This window comes from Melospiza melodia, chromosome 4, assembly GCF_035770615.1.
Source record: "Melospiza melodia melodia isolate bMelMel2 chromosome 4, bMelMel2.pri, whole genome shotgun sequence".
NCBI lineage: Eukaryota > Metazoa > Chordata > Aves > Passeriformes > Passerellidae > Melospiza > Melospiza melodia.
The window spans coordinates 98104864-98128027 of record NC_086197.1 but is presented as its reverse complement, the minus strand read 5'-3'; the positions used below and the strand labels follow the sequence as shown (position 1 = coordinate 98128027).

The following is a 23164-nucleotide window of genomic DNA, read 5'->3' as shown; positions in this document are numbered from 1 at the left end:
TGGATCAGAGAACAGATCTCTGCAGCCTTTGCTTTTATTGTCTTCCTGCACCTCAACTGTCTCCTATTGAGCCCAGTCCCAACACTTAAATTTGCAGCATTGCTCCACAGCACCAAGCCACACTGTGATCAGCAACACTAAACACAACCTTGTTCAAGCAGAAAGGTGACATTAAGCTCTGCTTTGGAGTATTTGGTCCTGATGTGCTGTACCAATCCAAAGGATAAATCTGAGAATGTATTTATGAGGGCACCACGCAGTTAATTGGCACATATTTTCCTTACAGACCACCAGAAAAACAAAAACATTCAGAAGTTTAAAAAAACCCCAATTGAGTAAAAGACTTGTGGTTGTTCAGCCTAGAGAAGAAGACTGTGGGGAGACTTGATAGCAGTCATATGTGGAAAAGAGAAGAAAAAAAAACATCTCTTAACTTATAGCCAAGGGGAATTTCAAGTTAGATGTCAGGAAATGTATTCTGTGCATAAGGCCAGCAACTCACTAGACTGGACAGCCTAGTGGGCTGTGGAATTTCCATGAAGAAGCTGTAAAAATTATTAGATAAATATTTCTGAAAAACAGGAAAGATGGGAGACTTAGATTAGAGGTTAAAATACATGGATCCTGGCAGAGGTTGCCCAGAGCTGTGGCTGCCCTGGCTCCCTGTCAGTGCCCAGGGCCAGGCTGGATGGGCTCTGAGCAGCCAGCTCTGGTGGGAGGTGTCCCTGCCCCTGGGGCACGAGGTGATTGTTAAGGTCCCTTCCAGCCCAAAGCATTGCAGTGTGCTGGCAGAGCTCTCTGGGCATCCCCTGCAGCCACTGGCCTGGCACAGGTGGCACTGAGATGCCCCCATGAACTGCTGCTGCCTGGTGTCTGGGGGCATCCCTGCCTCGTTCCTGGGGCTTGGCACTGGCCAGATGGGCACCCACAGCAGCCACTCCCTCGCCCTCCCCTGCCACAGCTGGGCAAGGAGAGAAAACATCACTGAAGGGTTCACGAGCTGAGCTGAAGCCATGGCCTCGGGCTTCAAACCATCTGCAAAGCCAGCTAGGCTTTTATGAAACCTGCTCTTCTCCACAGCACATCCAGACTGGCACTGCCACCTGCCCCCAGCCCCAAATGCCCACAGCTGGCAGAAATCTCTAGGACAGGCTTTGAAAAAGAAATTACAGAAGAAGAAGGGAAAAAAAGGACACCATTTCTGCACTGAAAAGAACTATTTCTTTGTGCTGTTGGGATTCACAGCTACATTACACAAGTCCAGATTCACTGGGCCATTAAATGTCAAATATTGGCTCTGTCCACAGCAGTGCTTTCAGTTTCCTTGCCTTTGCCTGGCGCTGCAGACTAACCCTTGGCCACCACACTCCACAGCCACCTCAGGCTGGTAGGGACTGGCCAGTAGACAATCTGCAGCACAGACTTAATTGCCAAATTTCTTCTTAAATTACTCCAAAAGAGTATTAAGCTTTGTAGCTCAAGAAGGAGAAAGCAGGCTGGATTCTGGTCTGAGCAAGCTGCACATGCAGGACTTATGCAGTGCATCCTGATGGAATAGAGGCACTACTGCCCAAAATGCCACTTGGAAGGCAGTGCCTGCTGCATGGGAATCCTTCAGGGGATAAAAGCAGCTCCAGGAGAGAAGCACAGCCCTTCCCCTCCCCATCATGTGATAAGGATTCCAAATCAATAATGCCTGGCTACAGCGAGTCACTTTCTGACCTGTGATGCAGCAGAGCTCCCTTTACACGGACAGCTGGGCTGACACTGCCCCCTAAGCAAGAAGACATAAAGGATTTCCTGAAAGTCACTACACAACCTTCCTACAAGGTGTGTAACTTTGCTACCCTTTCTTAATAGCTTTAGCATGGCATAACCTTCTCTGACTTTGTCCAGGCCTGCAGACACCACTAAGCCACACCTCCATCTGTGTTTAGAAATATGTGGGAGAAGGGGAGGCTGCACCTCTGCTACACAATAAATATCTTCTGAACATAACCTGGTATCCTCCTATATTCCAGTAAAAATTACCTGAGCTATAGCAAGAAATCAAATAACAGCACAAAGAAAAAAAAATATATAGAGGTATGTAGCATTCCATAAATTCATACTCATTATTCTGCCAAGTGTTAAGAGCTGGGTACAAAATGGACCCAAACCTAAGCCTCAGATAAGCCAGCACAGGTATTAAGCCTATTTAAAGAAGTATCTTACCAAAAAAGGCAACTACTGCAGAGAGAAAATTAATGTAATGTGCTGATCACTGAATAATTAAAATATTTAGTCGCATATACAGTAAAACATCTTTAAACTGAACAAGATGAATTTAAATAACAAAACTCATAAATAAAATAAAGGCCAAGAGGTGAGCAGCATATAAAGGATAAAGCTCTCTCAAGAAGCAAAGGTTGCACTGCACCTGTAGGTGGAAGTCTGAGTATATAAACAAGTTCGCTGCCAGAAAAACCTGTGCATGGAGGAACAATCTCCTTTTAGTATCTTACCAGGTATATATGACTGCAATAAAACAAACAAAGCAAATGGAACTGTGCTGCCCTTGGGCAGACTCAAACCCACCCTTATTTCTATACCCCCAGCCGGGTTCATGCGCCCTGAAGTCACTTAGAGCCATCACAAGTCTGGTGTCCCTGCAGCTTCTCATCTGTGTCCACTTGCTTTAATTATGCTTTTGCTTACAACAGCTCCTGCTTCTGAAGCAGCAAGTTTATGTCATTATAAAGCAGATGAGCATTGACAAAAAAAGCCCATAAAATGCCCAGGGCCTCTCTGTCCCTCATTGCTTGCACTCCCACTTCCTCCTGGAGCTCAGCCTTTTTGCTCTGTGCTTGGCAACCCCACAGCAGAACATCTGTAGCTGTGCCCAGTAGGTAGTGCAGAAATGATCCTGCAGGGAGAGCATTTCAGCTGTGCAGGCAGTGGGCAGAGACACGAGCTCCTGTGGGACCCAGGACAGGGAGCGATGGATGCTCGGGCACTGTGGATTGAGGCACAGAGGCTGAGGCAGGGCAACCCATCCCTCTGCCTGCAGGCCAAACTGACACTGCAGCCAGATCCAGCCCTTCCCTGTCTCTGTCACAAGTGGGAAGGGCAGCATCTAGTCGTGTGTGTGCACTGTGCATGTGGAAAGGGCAGCATCTATTCGTGTGTGTGCACTGTGCATGTGGAAAGGGCAGCATCTATTCGTGTGTGTGCACTGCACACGTGGAAAGGGCAGCATCTATTCATGTGTGTGCACTGCACATGTGGCAAAGGGCAGCATCTATTCATGTGTGTGCACTGCACGTGTGGGAAAGGGCAGCATCTAGTCGTGTGTGTGCACTGTGCATGTGGGAAGGGCAGCATCTATTCGTGTGTGTGCACTGTGCATGTGGAAAGGGCAGCATCTATTCATGTGTTTGCACTGCACATGTGGGAAAGGCAGCATCTATTCGTGTGTGTGCACTGTGCATGTGGAAAGGGCAGCATCTATTTGTGTGTTTGCACTGTGCATGTGGGAAGGGCAGCATCTATTCATGTGTTTGCACTGCACATGTGGCAAAGGGCAGCATCTAGTCGTGTGTTTGCACTGTGCATGTGGGAAGGGCAGCATCTATTCATGTGTTTGCACTGCACATGTGGCAAAGGGCAGCATCTATTCGTGTGTGTGCACTGCACGTGTGGGAAAGGCAGCATCTATTCGTGTGTGTGCACTGTGCATGTGGGAAGGGCAGCATCTATTTGTGTGTTTGCACTGTGCATGTGGGAAGGGCAGCATCTATTCATGTGTTTGCACTGCACATGTGGCAAAGGGCAGCATCTATTCGTGTGTGTGCACTGCACGTGTGGGAAAGGCAGCATCTATTCGTGTGTGTGCACTGCACGTGTGGGAAAGGCAGCATCTAGTCGTGTGTGTGCACTGTGCATGTGGGAAAGGCAGCATCTATTTGTGTGTTTGCACTGCACATGTGGCAAAGGGCAGCATCTATTCGTGTGTGTGCACTGCACGTGTGGGAAAGGCAGCATCTAGTCGTGTGTGTGCACTGCACATGTGGGAAGGGCAGCATCTAGTCGTGTGTGTGCACTGCACGTGTGGGAAAGGCAGCATCTAGTCGTGTGTGTGCACTGTGCATGTGGGAAAGGCAGCATCTATTCGTGTGTGTGCACTGCACGTGTGGGAAAGGCAGCATCTATTCGTGTGTGTGCACTGTGCATGTGGGAAGGGCAGCATCTAGTCGTGTGTGTGCACTGCACGTGTGGGAAGGGCAGCATCTAGTCGTGTGTGTGCACTGCGCATGTGGGAAAGGCAGCATCTATTCGTGTGTGTGCACTGGCCTGGCCTTGCATTGCTGCAGACAAGCCCACAAGCAAGGCAGGCTGACCAAAGCCACCTCAACAGGGGATGGGCAGCAGCTCCTGGCTCCCACTCAGCTCACCCGCACAAGGGCACACTGCCCTTCCTTCATTCAATTACTCCACACTGGACACGCTCCAGCTTTCCAGCACAAATTGGATTTTCACCATCAGGAATGGCTGCCCCTTGTCTCCACAGGGCAGTGTCACAAACACTGAGCATCCAGAGCAGAGGATGCTCCATTACAGCATTTGTGACACACCACACAAACTGGTGCAGTTACTGCTCTTCATTAGTCAGGATGCAATCATAGTGAAGGCAGGGGTTTCTCTTGACTAAGTATTAAGTCACATTTTTGTTTGGATCACCCCAATACCAATGGCTAAAGATTATCCCGGACTGAAAGTGACGCCTTGCATTTTAGCTTTCGTATTATCAGATTCATATGAAGATGTTTAGCACATCTTCGTTTTGAATCAATATATGTAGCCCAAATCAAGAATAGAGCTTGCATATTAATGTAGGCACAGGGAGCAGGAAAAAAAATGAAGGAAGAAAAAAAAGGGACCAAAAGGGAAAGCAGCAAGAAATTTCCCCAAATCCTAACTAAATGTAACTCTAAGGCACACAAAGTGGTACTTACTTAGGCAGCAGAACTAATGAAAATAGAAATTAAAGCTGCTTAAAAGAACATCTGTAGACCTAAAATTTATGTCCACATCCAAGGCATCAAGAAAAGGTATCACAAATGACAGCCAACATTTTACTGTATTTCTCCACGTGTTCCTAATTACAGAGCATCACTGAGAGCAGAGCACACTGCTAGCAAAGAATTAACAGAGCACATCCAAAATCACCAGCAGGGCAGCGATTGCTGGGCTTTCCTGGTATTCCCAGCACTCAAAAAGGGATAAAGAGCCTGCAGACTCTACAGCCAACTCCCTTTCCACACCTTTTTTACCCCTGAAATAATTACAAATTATTCTACTTGCTGCAGGCTGTAACTGTAGGAGCAGGGAATTTGCCTGGAAACAGCACCAGCAGGACAACACAAAATCCATGGCTAAACAAAAGATGTTGTGAACATAAGCTCCCAAAATTTAACAGGAACCCTGAATGAAAAACACAAATCACACAGCACAATCATCAAGTAAGTAAGTCACTGTTACCCAACACGATTCAGAAAATGTCAGAAAATGTCTCCAATTTACATTTACAATTAGAGCAACTTTTTCTCTGCTTTTATATTAGAGGTGGGATTTTAAACTGTAAATAAATATTTGTATTATATGTGTGATTTGGAAAATGTCACCTTTCTCCTGATCACAGAGTACCCAGAAACAGATGCCACACTTCCCAATTTTTTTTTGTGGTTGGCAGTTTTGTTTTTTGGTTGTCTCTAGCAGTATTTGTGATGACTATTCATGAGGATCTCAGTGCAAGTAGCCACTCCTGTAACTGACAGGTTCTGCAGGCAAAACTTTACAAGGGATCTGAGCAGCTGAGGAACGATAATTCAGTAATTTAAAATAATTTACTGGTACCAAAAGTGTCTAACTGCTTAAGTGAAATACAATGAAGCCAGAGCATTTTTTTCAATGAATAATTTTATTTTGCTCCCAAAACCTCATTCTCAACACCCAGGGCTAAAACCCCACAGAGGGCAGGCTGAGGGGAGCTGCTTCCAGCATCTGCTGCCACATCCTATTTGGTCCTCATAAACTTAAATGCAGCACTGAATGACTAATTCCACATAAAAGCTTTTCTCTTTTGCACATTTCTCCCTTGGTGGTTCAAAAACTTGAAAAAAGAAAAGGAGTAATATAATCACTCAAAGTCTGAGGAAAAAGGAGGCAGCAACAGAGCTGATAAAAAGAAACCCCAACCACTGAAGTATTACATTAAAAAAAAAGTTAAAATGAAAATGTCCTAACACCATCAAAACCTTTCAACCTTTTCACTTCAAAGAAAAATTGAAAAACTAATGAAGTGATTCTAAATTTATATTTTCATGAAATAGCATTTCTAGTGGAAAAGCACTCTGTCGGGAAATGTTGACCCAGCTGTAAGAACTTCATCTACAGACTGCTCAGAAGAAAAATTATGCTGTTTTGTATTGCTCACATTCCAAAATAAGTGACATTTTACATGTTAACTTTGGACATATTTATTTTTCTATAAGATGAAATACAGCAAGTTCCCTACTGAATTTTGAGTTACATTATCCTGTAAGTTAGTCACTGGTTTAGGACTGAGAAATCTGCAATCACCAAATTGCTCAAGCCCAGCAATGTGGATGGAGCCGTTTTTATTTATTCCAGAGGAAATATTTTTTGATTATATCAACACAGCTGTGGCCCTTTACATTCCTGTTACATCCCCACGGCATTTCAGAGTATTAACCGTATTTTTGAATTGTTTTAAGCTCCTGGATACTTTTGAAAGGAATATTCATCTTCAGGAAAATGGCTTGCAAGCAAGGTCATAATAGACAACACTCTTCAAAGAAGGAGCCTGAAAAATTTAGGCAAGTACTGCTTGTGAAACAAAGAGAGAAGCAGAAAAATCCATTTAAAAATTTACTTCAAATAAATCCCCCTTGGCTTTTAAGGGCACCAGGATTTAGTCTGATAATGGCCTGCAAAATTTGTCTGGGCAGAGGGCATGAAATAACACATCAAATGAGAGGCAGTGGTACTGGCAAGGAAAGGAGGAGCAGCAGTGAGCAGCACTTGTGAGAAACAAGGTGCCCATCACTACAGGGACAGCATTCCTGGGTGGGAGCACACTGCAAATTCCCCTTTTGCACCCCCAGCCCAGAGCAGCCCCCAGGCAGCCCCTCGGGACAGCAGGTCCCAGCTGCTCAGCCCGTGCTGTCCCCTGGGAGCCTCTCTCTGCTCTCTGCCTGATCTCTGCTCTTTCTCTCTGCTGATAAGCTTTAGGTCAGGTATTGGGGTCTGGGGAGCAGTGGAGCTGCAAAGACCATGACTTCTCTCTATACTCTGTGAAGGAGCCCATCCAGCAGCTGCTCTGTGCTGTGAAGGGAGGCAGGACACCTCTGTGGCCAAGCACAGTGCCAGGTATTAATAAAGAATCCCAAATCTGAAATCCCCAATCTGTCACAAACCAGTGACCTCCCTCTGCAGAGCAGCCCAGATGGGGCTTCCCTGAGACCTTGGGCAGGACACACACTCTGAGCAATCAATTCATACAGAGAGAAGGTCAGCTTTCTTTAAGTGTGTAACCACATAAAGCATTTGTGTTCAACATACAAAATTCAGTACAACAAACTCACTATTTAGTATCAGTTCCTGTGTTAATTAGAAATACAAGAAGCAGCCTAGATCAGTATTACAAATTGCTTTGCTTAACCCAAAGCACCTTTGATAGACACTAATAACCAACCCCTTCCAACATTCAAAATCACAGCAAGAGTCAGCCAAGTCCAGCTGCTGGCTCTTGCTGGGCTTACACTGTTGGCCACCAACGAACTCAATTAACCTGGCAGTAACTGGGGACAATTCACACACAGCTCTGTCCCCTCCTGCTGCACAGGTGGGAGCTGCAGCCACTGCAGGCGAGGGTGAGGGCTCTCAGTGACTGCAACCCCTGGCTGAAATGCTGAAATGCAGAAATCACCCTCCTGAAACAGCCAGAACCAGACTCTTCAGAAATCGAGACAGGTGACCCAAGTTCATCCCTTGTGTACATTCCAAAACGCAGCCAGAGAAGAATTAACCACTCACACAACCAAAATTTTGAGAAAGTGGAAGTAACAAATCAGATGCTGTTTGGTATTGAGAAATGAAGATACAATTTCTTAGCATATTTATACTTATTTGAATCATGTTACCACTTAGTATTTCAATACTTAAAATGAAAACAAAACATGGTTACTAACCTGTGGGAAGAGAGAGTAAGTTGCATTGTCAATTGTGACAGAATATAAAAACTCCCCGTCAAACCAGAGGTTCTTTCCCATGGGGGAATTCATCTTTGTCATAGCAAAGAGCTGCCCAGGGTCACAGCATTCTTCCAGCAGCTTCCTGGAGAAGGGAACAAAAGAGTACAGGCCATTAATTGGAGCCCTGTCACACCTTTGTTAACCACCACCCCTCACACCCCCGTCCCTGCTGCCCTCAGGTGCTCCCAAGCCACACTTCCCAGCCAGCACATGAACCATGGCACTCCTTTTTGCTTACAGAAAAGCCAGAAAACCTGCTTTTATTGCACAAAATATTAGAAACAGGGAAAAAAAAAAATCTAAATTTTCATTCAGACTGACACAGAAACAAAACCAAGATTCAGCAAAAGAAACTCCATCCTATACAGCCTGTTTTCATGAGTAAAAACTGGTCTCCAACACATACAGAAACCAGAAAAGTTCCTTTGGAAACCCCATCCAAGGTGCCTAAACATTCAGTACCAAAGGTTATTTATGAGGAGCAGTTCTCCTAAAGGCCCAGAGCTGCACAGTCAGGTGAGGCAGCGCTGGCCCCTCTCTGCCTGTCCTTGTGCTGCCTTCCCATATATTCAAAAGGTAAACCCAAAGAGACTGGAACCATTTCCAGTGGCTGCACGGGAGCTGGAAGCAGAAAAACCTCAATTATTAGTGACTACTAAAATGCTTGATATAGCTCTTCTCTTCAAAAGAGATTTTATTCAAAACCATAAAGTCATCCACAAAAAATTTAAAAAAATGCTTAAAGTTTTCACGATACTTTCCACCTCTAAAAATTGGTATTTGAAAAAACAGGTTATTTTTCCCCTATCAAAAACTGATTTTGCCATAAGTTCATAATTCTCTGCAAATGTGTGAGTATTATTTTTCAGGCACACTTCAACTGAAGTAACAAGAAGTCCCCAGCAACAGCATCTCTCAAAGTGAGAGAGTCCACAAGGCTGGAGACCCTCAGGACAAGAGGACAAGCTGCTGCACGTTCCCAAAAGGCTGGGACAGGTGAGCACCTGGCAGGTGTGGGGCTCTGGAGCTGGCTCTGTCCCTGTGTGAGCAGGACCCAGCTCTGGGCCAGCAATTCCCACCCCAAACACCAACGGCTTCATGCACACCCAGCAAGGAAAGGCTTCCCATCGCCCTCCTGCTGATTCCAAACAAAGCCTTCAGCACAGGACCGTGAAAAACAAATTACAGCCAATCTGAAACCTCTCACTTTGCAAGACACGATAAAACAGGCATGCAATACTGTTCTAAACACAAGATTTGACAGTGGAGATTTTTCTGGCTGTCCAAAAACCGGTTTGCAGATTTTGGAAAATGATTTCTCTCTCTCAAATGGAAAGAAAATAATTCTGCAGATTTTTCTATCCCCACAACAACTCTTTGAAAAACCTAAGTTAATCCAAGATCAGCTGGAGCCATTTGTTACAAAGCTGTATAACACGATTAAAATTTTCCAGTGAAATTCTGCAACTCACACCTCCTCTGAAAGTCTGGACTGAGCAAAAAGCACAAAGAAACCCCCCAAAAACTTAGTGGAAAATTATCTAGGGAGTGTTTTGTACTAATGAATCTTTTCTTAGGCAGGGCAGACTGAAGAGCTAAGGAACAGCTCCTTGTACAAGTTCCACCCTATTTATTAGGTGAGATATACATCCCTCCTCCTTCCCATCCCTAAAACGCCTCCTTCCAGTTCCCATTGAATGCCTCATTAATTAATCTAGTATGAAAAGCAGTAGGGGTCTCCTGGAGGGGCCACAAACAGGCAGCCACTCCTGCAAGAATGAAGCCCTGTGCATGAGCACAACAATCTTGAGCACTCGTGTGTGCTCTCTGTCAGAAAAGAATAATTTATCCAAAGTCTTTTTCTGATCCAAATCCCAAAGTTACAAAGCAAGAAAAGCTTCATAGGAAAATTGAAAAGCACAACAGATTCAAATCCCAACCTATAGCAGGATACTGTCCAGGATCAGGGAGACTGAACTGCTTGCTGAGCTTGATTAAAACATACGGCATAAATGTTATTGCAGAATGTGCAGGACTGCAGCAGCTTTCAGTCAGCAGCCTCAGCTCACTGCAAGCATTCCTGCACTCACAGGACATAAACAATATAAACAATCTGCTTTTGGTTCAAAGTTCTCGCCAGTTCAGAGAAGACCTCTATGTGAGAGGAATTAATATTGGGATTAGAAAGGCACTGAGGGCCCCCAGACCCAAGAGCAGTTAGGGGACAAATCCCTGCTCGTGAAAGGAGAAATGTTCCTTGGAGAATCTCACTACAAGCCCCTCAGAGTTCCACTGTAATTGGGCACCAGGAGGTCATTAAGCAAAAGGCAGCCTCAGCTCTGAGGTCTGAATTCCTTCACAAAACTTTCATAAAACTCCCAAACTGCTGATTCTCTGCCTTAAACTAACAAACTTTGCAGTCTGATCTCAGCCTGCAGACAGTTAATGCCCAGTGGCACCCTGGTGTGACTCAAGCCCCAGTCGACAATGACACAGGAGCTATTTTGAACATCCCAAGCGCAGCAAATATAGCAGCTGAAAGAAAGAATGGACAGTTCCGTGGCAGGGGCTGTCAGCCAGGGGGTCACAGCTCCTTATCTGTCTCTCCCCAGCTGGGCACCATCTCTGCAGCTGCCCTGGGATGCTGTCCTGCACGGAGCATGGGAGCACCCCCAGCCCTGTGCGAGGCAGGGGGAGCAAAGCTCCTCCTCTCAGCTTTTCCCTTTCACAGCCATGCACAGGAGCTGTGCTGCATTCCTGTGAAAGAGCAGAGCGATGGGGAGCCAGCAGCAGCAGCAAGGCACCTGCACACAGACCCCAGAGGTGGAGTCACCACACCTGGAAGTGTTCAGAAAACAAGGATGGTCCAGAGCACATGGATGGGGAGAGGACAGCAGAGACTACAGCCTGATGCTGCTCCTGCGGGTCCCAGCAAACGCCAGCAGTGCCCTCACTGAACAAGGGCACTGATTCAACCTCTGCACAAAAATGTTAACGTGAGATTTAATATTTCATTACAGTATGGCTTTAATGGAGCATTAAAATAATGACTGAGGCTCACATCCAAGGCTGAGATAAAAATAATCTGTGAACTGCCTTAGTCAGCCTCTGCTCAGCTGCCTGGAGTTAGGTGGCATCATGCTAGAACAGAGCAGGATGTGGCAACACAGCCTGACACAAACCTTCCCTTCTCGTGGCAGCTCCCATCCGCCTCAGCCTCCTTTGCTCTGCTTTGGGATCAAACGAAAGCCCAGGGAAAAGAAATACCTGGTTTTGGAGTTTTGGCTGGTGCCAAGACAGAGCCATCAGACCCTCCCTCCCAAGCAGGGTTCTGTGGAGCTGCTGGAGTCCAGAGCACACTGATCACTCGGGCTCACCGGGGAGGAGTTGCACAGATCCCTTTCAGTGCAATTTATTATTGCCTCCACCTCCATGCCCCAGCAGCGGCAGGGACACCACCAAGGCCCCTGCATCCCCTGTGGGAACACTGCAGGGACTAAAGAAACAGTGCCTCTGAAACACATCAGCTTCACCACCTCTAACAGCCTCAAAATCTAATCCTGGAATTCTCCTCATTATCTCCTTGCTGTAATGTTTCCACGAGGATAACACATTCCCGTGTTTTTGCAACAAGTCGCAAGGGGAAAAACCAAAATCACTGCTTAATAATGTATTGTCTTTACAAACCCTGATCAGAGTCTGATTTTTTTGGCACTTCACGTCTTGGCTAATTTTTACACATATTTTCCTCCCTCCTTTAAGAGATCCTTATAGGAGGCTGCTCAAATTTCAACCTCCCCTCTGATGAGCAAAAGGGTTGGAGTTTCCTGAATGTCTTGCTATGAACAAAGCTTTTTTCTCTTGCCATAATTCCTGTGGCCATTCTCTCTTTTTCAAGAGCCACCCCTAAATATATCATTCTAAATACAGCCTGGAAATATTATTTCTAGGGCAGCTACCCCCTGCTAACTCCAGGCACAAACCGACCTCTCATTACTCCCACATCCCACTCCATCCCAGAACAGACCAAAATCTGGGCTCACATCCCATCTCCCAGAGCAGGCAGCAGCCAATGCCTGCAGCTCTGAGAGAGCCCTCTCAAACACCACATAATGACCATTTTTCTGCCCATTTTTTGCTCCAAGCTGGCAGCCTGGGAATTTTATGGCACTCCAGAATTCTACAAAGCCATCCAATAACAGTAAAATCACTGGTTCTAGTACAGTCAGTGGGCTTGGAGCTGCAGCTGACATTTGGCTTCTGAATATTCTGTGCAAACATTGCTGGGTTTGGTCACACACACTGAATTTCTCTTTCCTAGAATTCTCTTTTCCTAAAAAGCTCAACCTAATCCTTGCAACTGGGGATTAGCATGAAGAATTCAGTGGGACTTTAAGGTTCTCATGGTGTTTAAAGCACCTTACTACCTCAGCATACCACCTCACTCAAGATGAAATTGAAAATTATCCTCAGCACAACTGTTTGGGAACATGATCTCAAAACCTCCCCCTAAGAAAGATCAGCTGGAAAGTACCAAATGGATGAGAGAATGGCCAGTGCAAGAGCTCTGGATACCCACAAAAGCACACCCAAGTGGGATTCTGGGACAGCAGGCAGAGTTGGAGCTCTAGCTGAGACTCAGAGCTTGGCCAAATCCAACACCTAAATCAGGAATACATTGCTGTGCAGAGGTTCATTTCTGAAAGTACCCAGTTACCAATGCAACAAAAAAGAAATATGAGAAGAGTGGAGAGCACAGAGCAGAACAGAGATAATCTGCTTTACTCCCCTGCCAAGGGCTCTGCAATATGGGAAGATTTTATGAAGAATGAAGTCATGACCATATTCCTCCTCACATTTATTATTATATTGTTCCTTGGTGTGAAGCCTTCAGCCTATTCCAATGCCTCCTGCAGCAATTCCCGGAGTGTGGACTTTACAAGGACCATGCAATATTTCCCCAGCTTCCTCAAGAGAGGAAAGTTGTCAGGACAACAGAAAGGCTGCAGGCAGTAAATCACGCCTGGCACTGCAACCTGCATGAAGGCAAGAGGCTGCACTGCAGAGACCACAGAGTAAGGGCAATTAATGGAAAACATCTTCATTAGCTCAGCAACAGAGCTGCTGTGACTTTTTAAAGTAAGAAATTAAACTACAAATTCATGATAATTTGCTACAAATTGTGATAATAGTTGGGGAGGAAACTATGAAATCAAGAACTTGCACATTTTCTCCATCATCGGTATCTTTTTAGAATTTTTCCAGGCTTTTTTGAGGTGCCCAAAAGGGAAACAAAGTATTTTACTTAACATGAGAATATAGTTTTCACTACCTCCTTTGGTTTATCCAGAGAATATTTGGGTTTTCATTATCTATTTTAAAATCACTGATCTGTGGTGCCACCCACACAGTATAGTTCACAGTTCTGCTTCCCAGACTGCAAAAGAAATAGAAAACTGCATTTCCATGCTGTGGGATGATATGGTTACCCTATCCTTGCTGCCTTGGCCTTGAGCAAACAAACCCGTCTTCCCTCTCCATTGTCATAACAATGTAATTAGACTGATGCTGAGAAAATAAAAGCTCTAGACACTGATTTCAAATGTCCCATCCTGCTCGAGTATATATAATTTGTATATAATTTGCTGGTGCCAAAATTAAAGCATTAAGGACGTTGCTTTTTGCTTATAGTTTAGCCTTAAAGAGTTCTGCAATAACCTTTTGAAGTATAATTTTAGAATGTCGCTTGTATCCTTGAAACTATAGCTTTGGAATATATATAAAGGAAATATGCTTATCTCACACCTCAATAAAGCAGAGAAAAACAGCTTGAGAAAGGAAGATGAACATCAGCTCAAGGATTAATAGTTTTGACCAAGGGAAGCTGGACATCCCTGTTATGAGATTTATAGTCTCTGCAATTAAAAGGTGGACACACATCTGGGGAGTTGGACCCCACCAGATGGGATTCATCTTTCTTCTTTTGGAAACAGGACCACCACCACCTGGGGATACTCCTTTGAGATATATTCTGAGAAAAACTAAATCACAATAGTGCACAGAATTGTGACGTAAAAATTGGGAATAGAAATTGCTGATGAGTAAAAATTGGGAATAGAAACTGCTGAGAAAGTTGATGAGTACCCCTATAAATACCTGTAACCCTCAACTATCAGTGTACAGCTGGACCCAGAGCTGTATTTGCTCATACTTTACCTTATTAATTAATAAATTGATTGCTACTTGAATTTTGGCCCAGTCAAGCTTCTCATTTATAACACCTCTGATGGCCACACAGGTCACCCTTAGGGTGGGCTCCATCTCAGCCTGACCTCCCCGATGGCCACAAAGGCAGGAGCGCCCCAGGTACACACACGCACACCCGTGTGCCATACACACACGCACGTCTGCCAGCTGCATGCTCTATTCCAGCTGCTGCAGATGCTGGGCAGTCAGAGGGGAGCTCTGAGGAGGGGCTGCAGCCCCCATGGAGCATCCTGCCTGCCAGCAGCCCCAGCTGATGGGTGCTGCCCACACATCCCTCACCAGATGAGCTGCAGCAGCTGCACTGACAGGAGACTCTGTCACAGAGCATTCAGAGGGAGGAGATTAATTGCTACACACGCTACCCTTTTTATTTAATCTTATAAAGCTGGCAGGAGGAGAGCAGATTTCACAGATACGGGGTGAAATTAATGACCAGCTGTCTCACAAAGCAGCAGAACTATCAATGGAGACACAAAGTTACCCTGCATGAGGTGCTGCTGCAGGAGGCAAAAATCAGCTGTTCTCACCCACTCCCCCCTTCCTTCCAAGGAAACCACGGCTTGCTTTGTGCCACCTCGAGCACACAGAAAGAAATGTCTGGCCTCAACAAGGGCACAGGGTGGCTGTTTTCTTTCAGGAGAAGGAGATTCACTAAAAATTAATTGAGCAGCTCTAATCTTACATTTGAGCTTGCACTGAAGTGCTGATGGGTCCCCCTTGGATCCAAGCAGTCAATTATCACACCACAGCGACTTCCCCACCTGCTTCTGCAAGCCAGATGAGAGCCCTGTGAGCAATGCTCCTTGCAAAAGGGCCCCTGTGCTCCAAGCCAAAACACTCCATCGAGTGCTCTTCACTAACTTCATCAGTTCAGTCATGCCCCTTGATAAAGAAGGGGAACAAGGCAGAAAGGAAACAAAAAGTTCCTTCATTAGACAGATTTCCTAAAAGCTGAGGCAACAGAAATGAAGAGCAAAGGAAACTCTTACACTTGTCACTCCGAGTGGTTTTTGATGCAAAGCTGTGTGTGACCCAGCAGCCACTGTCACACATGTGCCAGAGACAAGAATATGCAAAAATACCTCAGGAAAAGGCATGAGAAACCAATATATCTTCAAAGGCATATGGAGGTGCACATCTGGAGAACAGTTTTAACGCATCAAAGATGGATGAATAAATCTGAAGGAGCAGACTGAAGGAAGCCCAGATCTGAAGGGAAACTTGTTCCTCTCATTTCTCAGACACTGCTTCCCGCATCCCGTAACTCTCAATTGTTAGAGTGGAATGAGTTTTGCCTGGCTGGAAGCATCCATCTGATGCCTAGCAGCCAGCAGGATGAGAAAATCAGCCAAACAAAATAGTAAACCTTGGGCTTGACCTCTCTCTTTTATCCAGTTTCTCATTAAACTGGTAGGAACTCACTACCCTTAAGACTTCCATAATTCTGTTTCATTTGGATGAAATCTGCCAGTGAGAGAAATGCCTTAAAGTGTGTGGGTTATGATTTGAGATTTCAGTCATATCACATTTCCTACTGACTGAAAAGGCAAAAATAATCCATAAATGCCAAATAATACCTTGCTTCAGCCTCGTTGAGGTGGACAGTGCCAGAACAGAGTGCTCTTTGTTGCTCCTGTACACCCAGAATTACACACCAGTTAAGCTGTAATGTCTGGTTCTGGGTGAGAGCCAGGATTTAATGCACCACCAAGCACTGACACTGGACCCCACTCACAGCCCTGGTGCTGCCACCTCCAGCATCAGCTCTGCCAGCAGCTGAGCCCAGCTGGCCTGGGACCCAGAGATGTTTGTGAGCTGAGCTCAGGGCTCCTCTGAGCGCTGGCAGACGGCTCCTAACAGATAAACAAGGGCCGTAAAATCATCAGATAAAAACAGAGCTCTTCATCTCAAACACCCCTTGAACTTGCAGCTCCTCTGTTTGCAGCTACAAGATAAACTTTTGAAATTTTGCTAATCTGTTTTAAACCTTGCCTGAGCACTGGGTGCTAAAGTCACAAATGCAAACACTTTGCTAAAGGCACTGAGTAGATTAAAATAAAGGAAAGACAGATCTAAAGCAGAACCTCTTTTTATCAGAAACTCCAATTCCAGATCCTGATAAGTCTCTTTTGGTGAAGCCACAGAAAGTTCCATGGCAGTGATCTTGCACTCATGTTGAACTCCATCATAGTTGGACTCTTTTGCCTCTTTACAGAGCTACTGAAAGGAGGTGGGATCTCCCCAGCTCTGGGTAAATGAGTCTGTTCTTACAGGGAAGATCAGCTGCGATGCCTTCATAAATCCCCTCCAGATATCTGTCCCAAGAACAAGAGGCCACACTCCCTGTTTGTCTTCACACCTTTGTCTCCTGTAGGCCCAGTGGAACCCAAAATTCGAGTTTATTGATGATCATCAGGACTCTGTTACAATGAAACAAAAGCAGAAGCAATTCTGGGTCACAGAGTTTCTTGTTGCTCTTCTCCTACTCCCATTCCCAGGGGCTGAGTGGCAGCTGTGCGCTGCATTAATTGATTTGAGATGGTCACAGCTCCGTTCTGCACTCAGCAAAGTGATTTTTTTCTTTCTGAACATATGTGAGTAACAAACACTGCCTTACTCCTGCTAGCCCCACATTAGAGAGGACAAATGCTGTTGCAGAAGTAGTCTTTTGCCATTTGGTCTAACAGTGCTGCCAGCTCACCAACAACTCTGTAAAATGCCTCCTGTGATTGCTCACAGCATCCCCAAGCCTCCTCTCTGTCCTAGGGCACAGAAACCCCAGCAGTCTCTGATGGGAGGTGGGGAAGGGTCCAGGAGACATTTCCTGAGTTCCCTCCCACGCCCCTCATTCCTGAGCCTCTCCACTCCTCCAGGGGCCCCAACCCGAGCCAAGCCCCTGTTCAGCCCCAGCTCATCCCTGCTCCCCAAACACCCCCTGGATTCCAGGGGTGCACAACACTGGGAATGCCCTGGCTTGGACTGCAGCAGCGGGGCTCTGGGCACTCCTGAGGCGTCCAAACACTGATCCACATTTCTGTCACCTAACAAACACACGCTGGGGCTCATCATCTGAGCTATTCCAGACCCAAAGGGATGGCAGAACTTCCCCCAACCCTCAAGAAAGAATTTCCCAGTGCAAGCAAGGAGCATAAACCAGGCTTTACTACAAATATTCACATGGTGCTGAAAGCAGGGTTTCCAAAACTCGCCCTTCCAAAGCACCCAGATGTTCAGAGGCACCACTACAGCTTGTGAGGGCTCTGAAACAGGCCTTACATATCATATATTGTATAATCCAAACAGCTCCAGCCATCATCACGTGTTCACAGCTTTCAGCCCACTGCACGCTGCCATTATCATTCAGCAAATGACAATCGAGCTTCACAACACACCACAAAGTTTGGTGGTTTTGGGGTGGGGAGGTTTCCTGTGCAGGCACGGGGCAGCAGCGGAAGAGGAAAACACAGAGGTGAGCACAAGGGAGGAAGCGTGTTTGAGTCTGTCCTAATCTGACCAGTTTGCTGTGAATAAATCAGAAATGCACAAACCCCATTACCCAGAGTAATCAAACAGCTTCCCAGGGGATAAACATGATTTATGTACTAAGTTCTTACAGGCCTGAAGTCCTGGCAGAAAACATAATGTATCCAACTTCCCCCTCTGCCCAATCTGATGGCCTTAACAAGCTCACACTCCATGTGAGATTAGACCTCCTAAAAGCCTGTCAAACTCCACCACAGAGATGAGTGCATGCTCTGGCTCCCACCCACCTTGCCACGATGTTCTGTTTTCCATCAGCTCTCGTGCCCCCAGCTGCACCATCACATCTCCCCTCATGCCCAGCACCAGGGCGGGTCTGGGAACCCTGGGCTTCCAAGGGCAGTGGAACAGCTCCAGGAAATGCTCCTGGCACAAACCAAGTCTGGAGTTCCACCTTCCCCTCCTCTTTGTGGAGACTTTAGGGACTTCTTTATTCTGAGAGAACACAGCCACAGGATGCATTAGAGTAAAGGTAGTAAACAGGAGCTGCCAAGCACACTACCACAAAGCAAAACACGCCACCTTGGAATGCCTGCAGGAGTTATATATATTGCAGCACTGTGAAATTCTAAATTAAAGCCAAGCCTGAAGAGTTTGACATATACAGCCACACATATCACAGGAAACTATTTTGGGAAGTACTGTCGGAATTCCTAAGTTTAATTAGCTGCCATGCTCCAGATTTCACAGACTACCCGTAATCCAAAGACATCTAAATATTAAAAATACTTTAACAGGGCTCTGAAAAGATCTGAGGGAGGAATTTCTAAACCAGCTCTTTCCAACAAGACACAAAACTCACACAGGCAGTCTCCCAGGCTAGTGCATCCACCCTGAGTTTGCTTTCACCCAGGAACCCACATCCACCATTCCCAGAGAAAGAGGCACAGTGCTGGGGACAAACCTCCTTTAAGAGACTCCAGAAAACCCCTGCATCACAAACACTGGGTCCACTGGGAGACTTGCATGTCTGTCCCTGACAGCCTCAGGAAGGGTAACTGTTGTTAACTCTTACATAGTGTGAGTTCTGTTATCATTATGGCGCACGGAGTCCCTATCACCAGAGTTTCACACCTCCTCGATGTTTCTGCAGGCAGCTCCTCGAAGCACTGCCTGCTCCTGGTCCTTGCAGCAGCCATCTGACTCCAGAGCCCACCAACCCACTCTTTCATAACACTGTTCTTATTGGCTACAGCTGTGGCCTGTTAACATCAGGCCTGCTCCTAATCTTTAGTAATTGGTCCAGCTGCAATTCTTTGGGGGATCAGATGACATTCTATCCCACCTTCATGCTGTATCCTGTCACAGTTAACAGTGCTGCGAGCAGCCTGGCAGCCCCTGGGTGTGCCAGGGATCAGTTTTGGTGCTGGCATTGATGGGTCAGGGCAGCTCAAACACTGCTCACCAGCAGAGAGCCCTGACTGGGAGATAGCACCCATAAAAGCACTGGCCCATGGAGCACTGCATTCAGGATGCCCAGGGCAGTGAGGAAGGGAGGAGGCAGACTCTCCAGTTTAGTGATTGATCTGGAACTCGTCACCTGCACTGGAGGAAGCTCAATCCTCCAGGAACACTGTGGGAGCAGGGCTGGGAACAGGAACCCCCTGCCCCAGGACATGCTCTCCATCTGACCCCTCTGTCCCCAGCTTCCTGGGGCAGCTCTGGGCTTGTTCCACAATGAACTGACTGAACCTCTGGTTTTCCTTCCTGCTGCTGTAAAGATAAGAATGTGCCCTATCAGGAAGATAAATGTCAGCTCCTGACCTGCATGAGCAGCCTCCCACGCCCTCACCTACAGGATGTGCACTGCACACAAGTCAACCCGACATGGTTTTTCCTTTGACAGCCTCAGCTCCCAGCCTGACACAGCTGATGTGAGAGCACCCTCCAGATGGGCTGTCCAACTGACACCTTCTAAGGTCTCAAACCCTTCTTGAAAATTCACCTTGCAGCTCAAGCATGCATGACAAGTTACAGAGCTCTACTGAGTCATGACCAGTTGGTCGACGCTACTCATTTCAAGAAACTTATGCAGTGAATTATTTAGGTGAAAAAAAAGGATCAGTTCAGAAGCAACAACTGAACCATTTTAGAGAGCAATAATTCAGTTTCCACAGCAATTAAACTGTTTACTACAGGGTTGAAGATGAGCTATTTAGTTTTCAACAGCATGGTGACATTTTGTTTTCTGGTACAATGTCAACATCTAAAAATCAACCAGATAAAAAAAGCAAATTAGTACAAAAAGGGTGTATGAGCCAAAGAAGAAACACGTTTTTTTTAAAGTGATTAAGCAGCAATCTAAGAATAAGACAAATATATTTATGAACTAACCATTCCAAGAACACCTGCACTTCCTTAATTAAGCATAATGAAGGAATTGATTGTTTATGTAAGCTCCAAGAACCTGGAAGGTTGTTGTAAGTAACAACGAGGTGTTGAACTAAGTTTGTGAAGGCTGAATGAAGTCTGAAAATGCTCAGAACCTGAGACATTGATGTATTTGGAACATCATACTACTCCTCCATGCATTTACTGCATGACCTTCCTGCAGCATTTGGTGCCTAGCCTTGACAGAGACAGGAAACTAAACTTAAAGGACCTGATGTAGTAATTAGTCCTGCTAAAGGCATTTCTAAGTTTTCATGCACTGCAATAAAAGTCCACTATCAGCAGATTTATGCCGCACACCTCTCACAAATCTGCAGATCCCCACAGGGTTCCCAAACCACTGGGAGTGGGCACGTTTGGAGCAGGAGCTACACAATGGAAGTGCTGGCAGGAGAGGACAGCAGCACCCAGAGCCAGAGTGTCCCTGCACAGCCAGGGCACTGGGGACAGGCTGGCATGGCACACAGACCCGCACAGCTCCCTGTCCCTGCTCTGGGGACAGGCTGGCATGGCACACAGACCCGCACAGCTCCCTGCCCTGGGACAGGCTGGCATGGCACACAGACCCGCACAGCTCCCTGTCCCTGCCCTGGGACAGGCTGGCATGGCACACAGACCCGCACAGCTCCCTGCCCTGGGACAGGCTGGCATGGCACACAGACCCGCACAGCTCCCTGTCCCTGCTCTGGGGACAGGCTGGCATGGCACACAGACCCGCACAGCTCCCTGCCCTGGGACAGGCTGGCATGGCACACAGACCCGCACAGCTCCCTGTCCCTGCCCTGGGACAGGCTGGCATGGCACACAGACCTGCACAGCTCCCTGTCCCTGCCCTGGGACAGGCTGGCATGGCACACAGACCCGCACAGCTCCCTGTCCCTGCCCTAGGGACAGGCTGGCATGGCACACAGACCCGCACAGCTCCCTGTCCCTGCCCTAGGGACAGGCTGGCATGGCACACAGACCTGCACAGCTCCCTGCCCTGGGACAGGCTGGCATGGCACACAGACCCGCACAGCTCCCTGTCCCTGCCCTGGGGACAGGCTGGCATGGCACACAGACCCGCTCAGCTCCCTGTCCCTGCTCTGGGGACAGGCTGGCATGGCACACAGACCCGCACAGCTCCCTGTCCCTGCCCTGGGGACAGGCTGGCATGGCACACAGACCCGCACAGCTCCCTGTCCCTGCTCTGGGACAGGCTGGCATGGCACACAGACCCGCACAGCTCCCTGTCCCTGCCCTGGGGACAGGCTGGCATGGCACACAGACCCGCACAGCTCCCTGTCCTGGGACAGGCTGGCATGGCACACAGACCCGCACAGCTATCTGCCCTGGGGACAGGCTGGCATGGCACACAGACCCGCACAGCTCCCTGCCCTGGGGACAGGCTGGCATGGCACACAGACCTGCACAGCTCCCTGTCCCTGCCCTGGGGACAGGCTGGCATGGCACACAGACCCGCACAGCTCCCTGTCCCTGCTCTGGGGACAGGCTGGCATGGCACACAGACCCGCACAGCTCCCTGTCCCTGCTCTGGGACAGGCTGGCATGGCACACAGACCCGCACAGCTCCCTGCCCTGGGACAGGCTGGCATGGCACACAGACCCGCACAGCTCCCTGTCCCTGCTCTGGGGACAGGCTGGCATGGCACACAGACCTGCACAGCTCCCTGCCCTGGGACAGGCTGGCATGGCACACAGACCCGCACAGCTCCCTGTCCCTGCTCTGGGACAGGCTGGCATGGCACACAGACCTGCACAGCTCCCTGTCCCTGCCCTGGGGACAGGCTGGCATGGCACACAGACCCGCACAGCTCCCTGTCCTGGGACAGGCTGGCATGGCACACAGACCCGCACAGCTCCCTGTCCCTGCTCTGGGACAGGCTGGCATGGCACACAGACCCGCACAGCTCCCTGTCCCTGCCCTGGGGACAGGCTGGCATGGCACACAGACCTGCACAGCTCCCTGTCCCTGCTCTGGGGACAGGCTGGCATGGCACACAGACCCGCACAGCTCCCTGCCCTGGGACAGGCTGGCATGGCACACAGACCTGCACAGCTCCCTGCCCTGGGACAGGCTGGCATGGCACACAGACCCGCACAGCTCCCTGTCCCTGCCCTGGGGACAGGCTGGCATGGCACACAGACCCGCTCAGCTCCCTGTCCCTGCTCTGGGACAGGCTGGCATGGCACACAGACCTGCACAGCTCCCTGCCCTGGGGACAGGCTGGCATGGCACACAGACCTGCACAGCTCCCTGTCCCTGCCCTGGGACAGGCTGGCATGGCACACAGACCCGCACAGCTCCCTGTCCCTGCTCTGGGACAGGCTGGCATGGCACACAGACCTGCACAGCTCCCTGTCCCTGCCCTGGGGACAGGCTGGCATGGCACACAGACCCGCACAGCTCCCTGTCCCTGCTCTGGGACAGGCTGGCATGGCACACAGACCCGCACAGCTCCCTGCCCTGGGACAGGCTGGCATGGCACACAGACCCGCACAGCTCCCTGTCCCTGCCCTGGGACAGGCTGGCATGGCACACAGACCCGCACAGCTCCCTGTCCCTGCTCTGGGGACAGGCTGGCATGGCACACAGACCCGCACAGCTCCCTGCCCTGGGACAGGCTGGCATGGCACACAGACCCGCACAG

The 23164-nt window shown here is 48.0% G+C and overlaps 1 protein-coding gene across 1 annotated transcript in view; it reads right to left on the bottom strand.

Moving 5' to 3' along the window:
- ST8SIA1 (ST8 alpha-N-acetyl-neuraminide alpha-2,8-sialyltransferase 1) overlaps nucleotides 1–23164 on the bottom strand; it is a 110694-nt gene that overhangs the window by 73128 nt on the left and 14402 nt on the right. The window contains exon 2 of the mRNA XM_063155749.1: nucleotides 8253–8397. Coding sequence (XP_063011819.1) covers nucleotides 8253–8397 — 145 coding nt within the window. The remainder of the gene's footprint in view (nucleotides 1–8252; nucleotides 8398–23164) is intronic.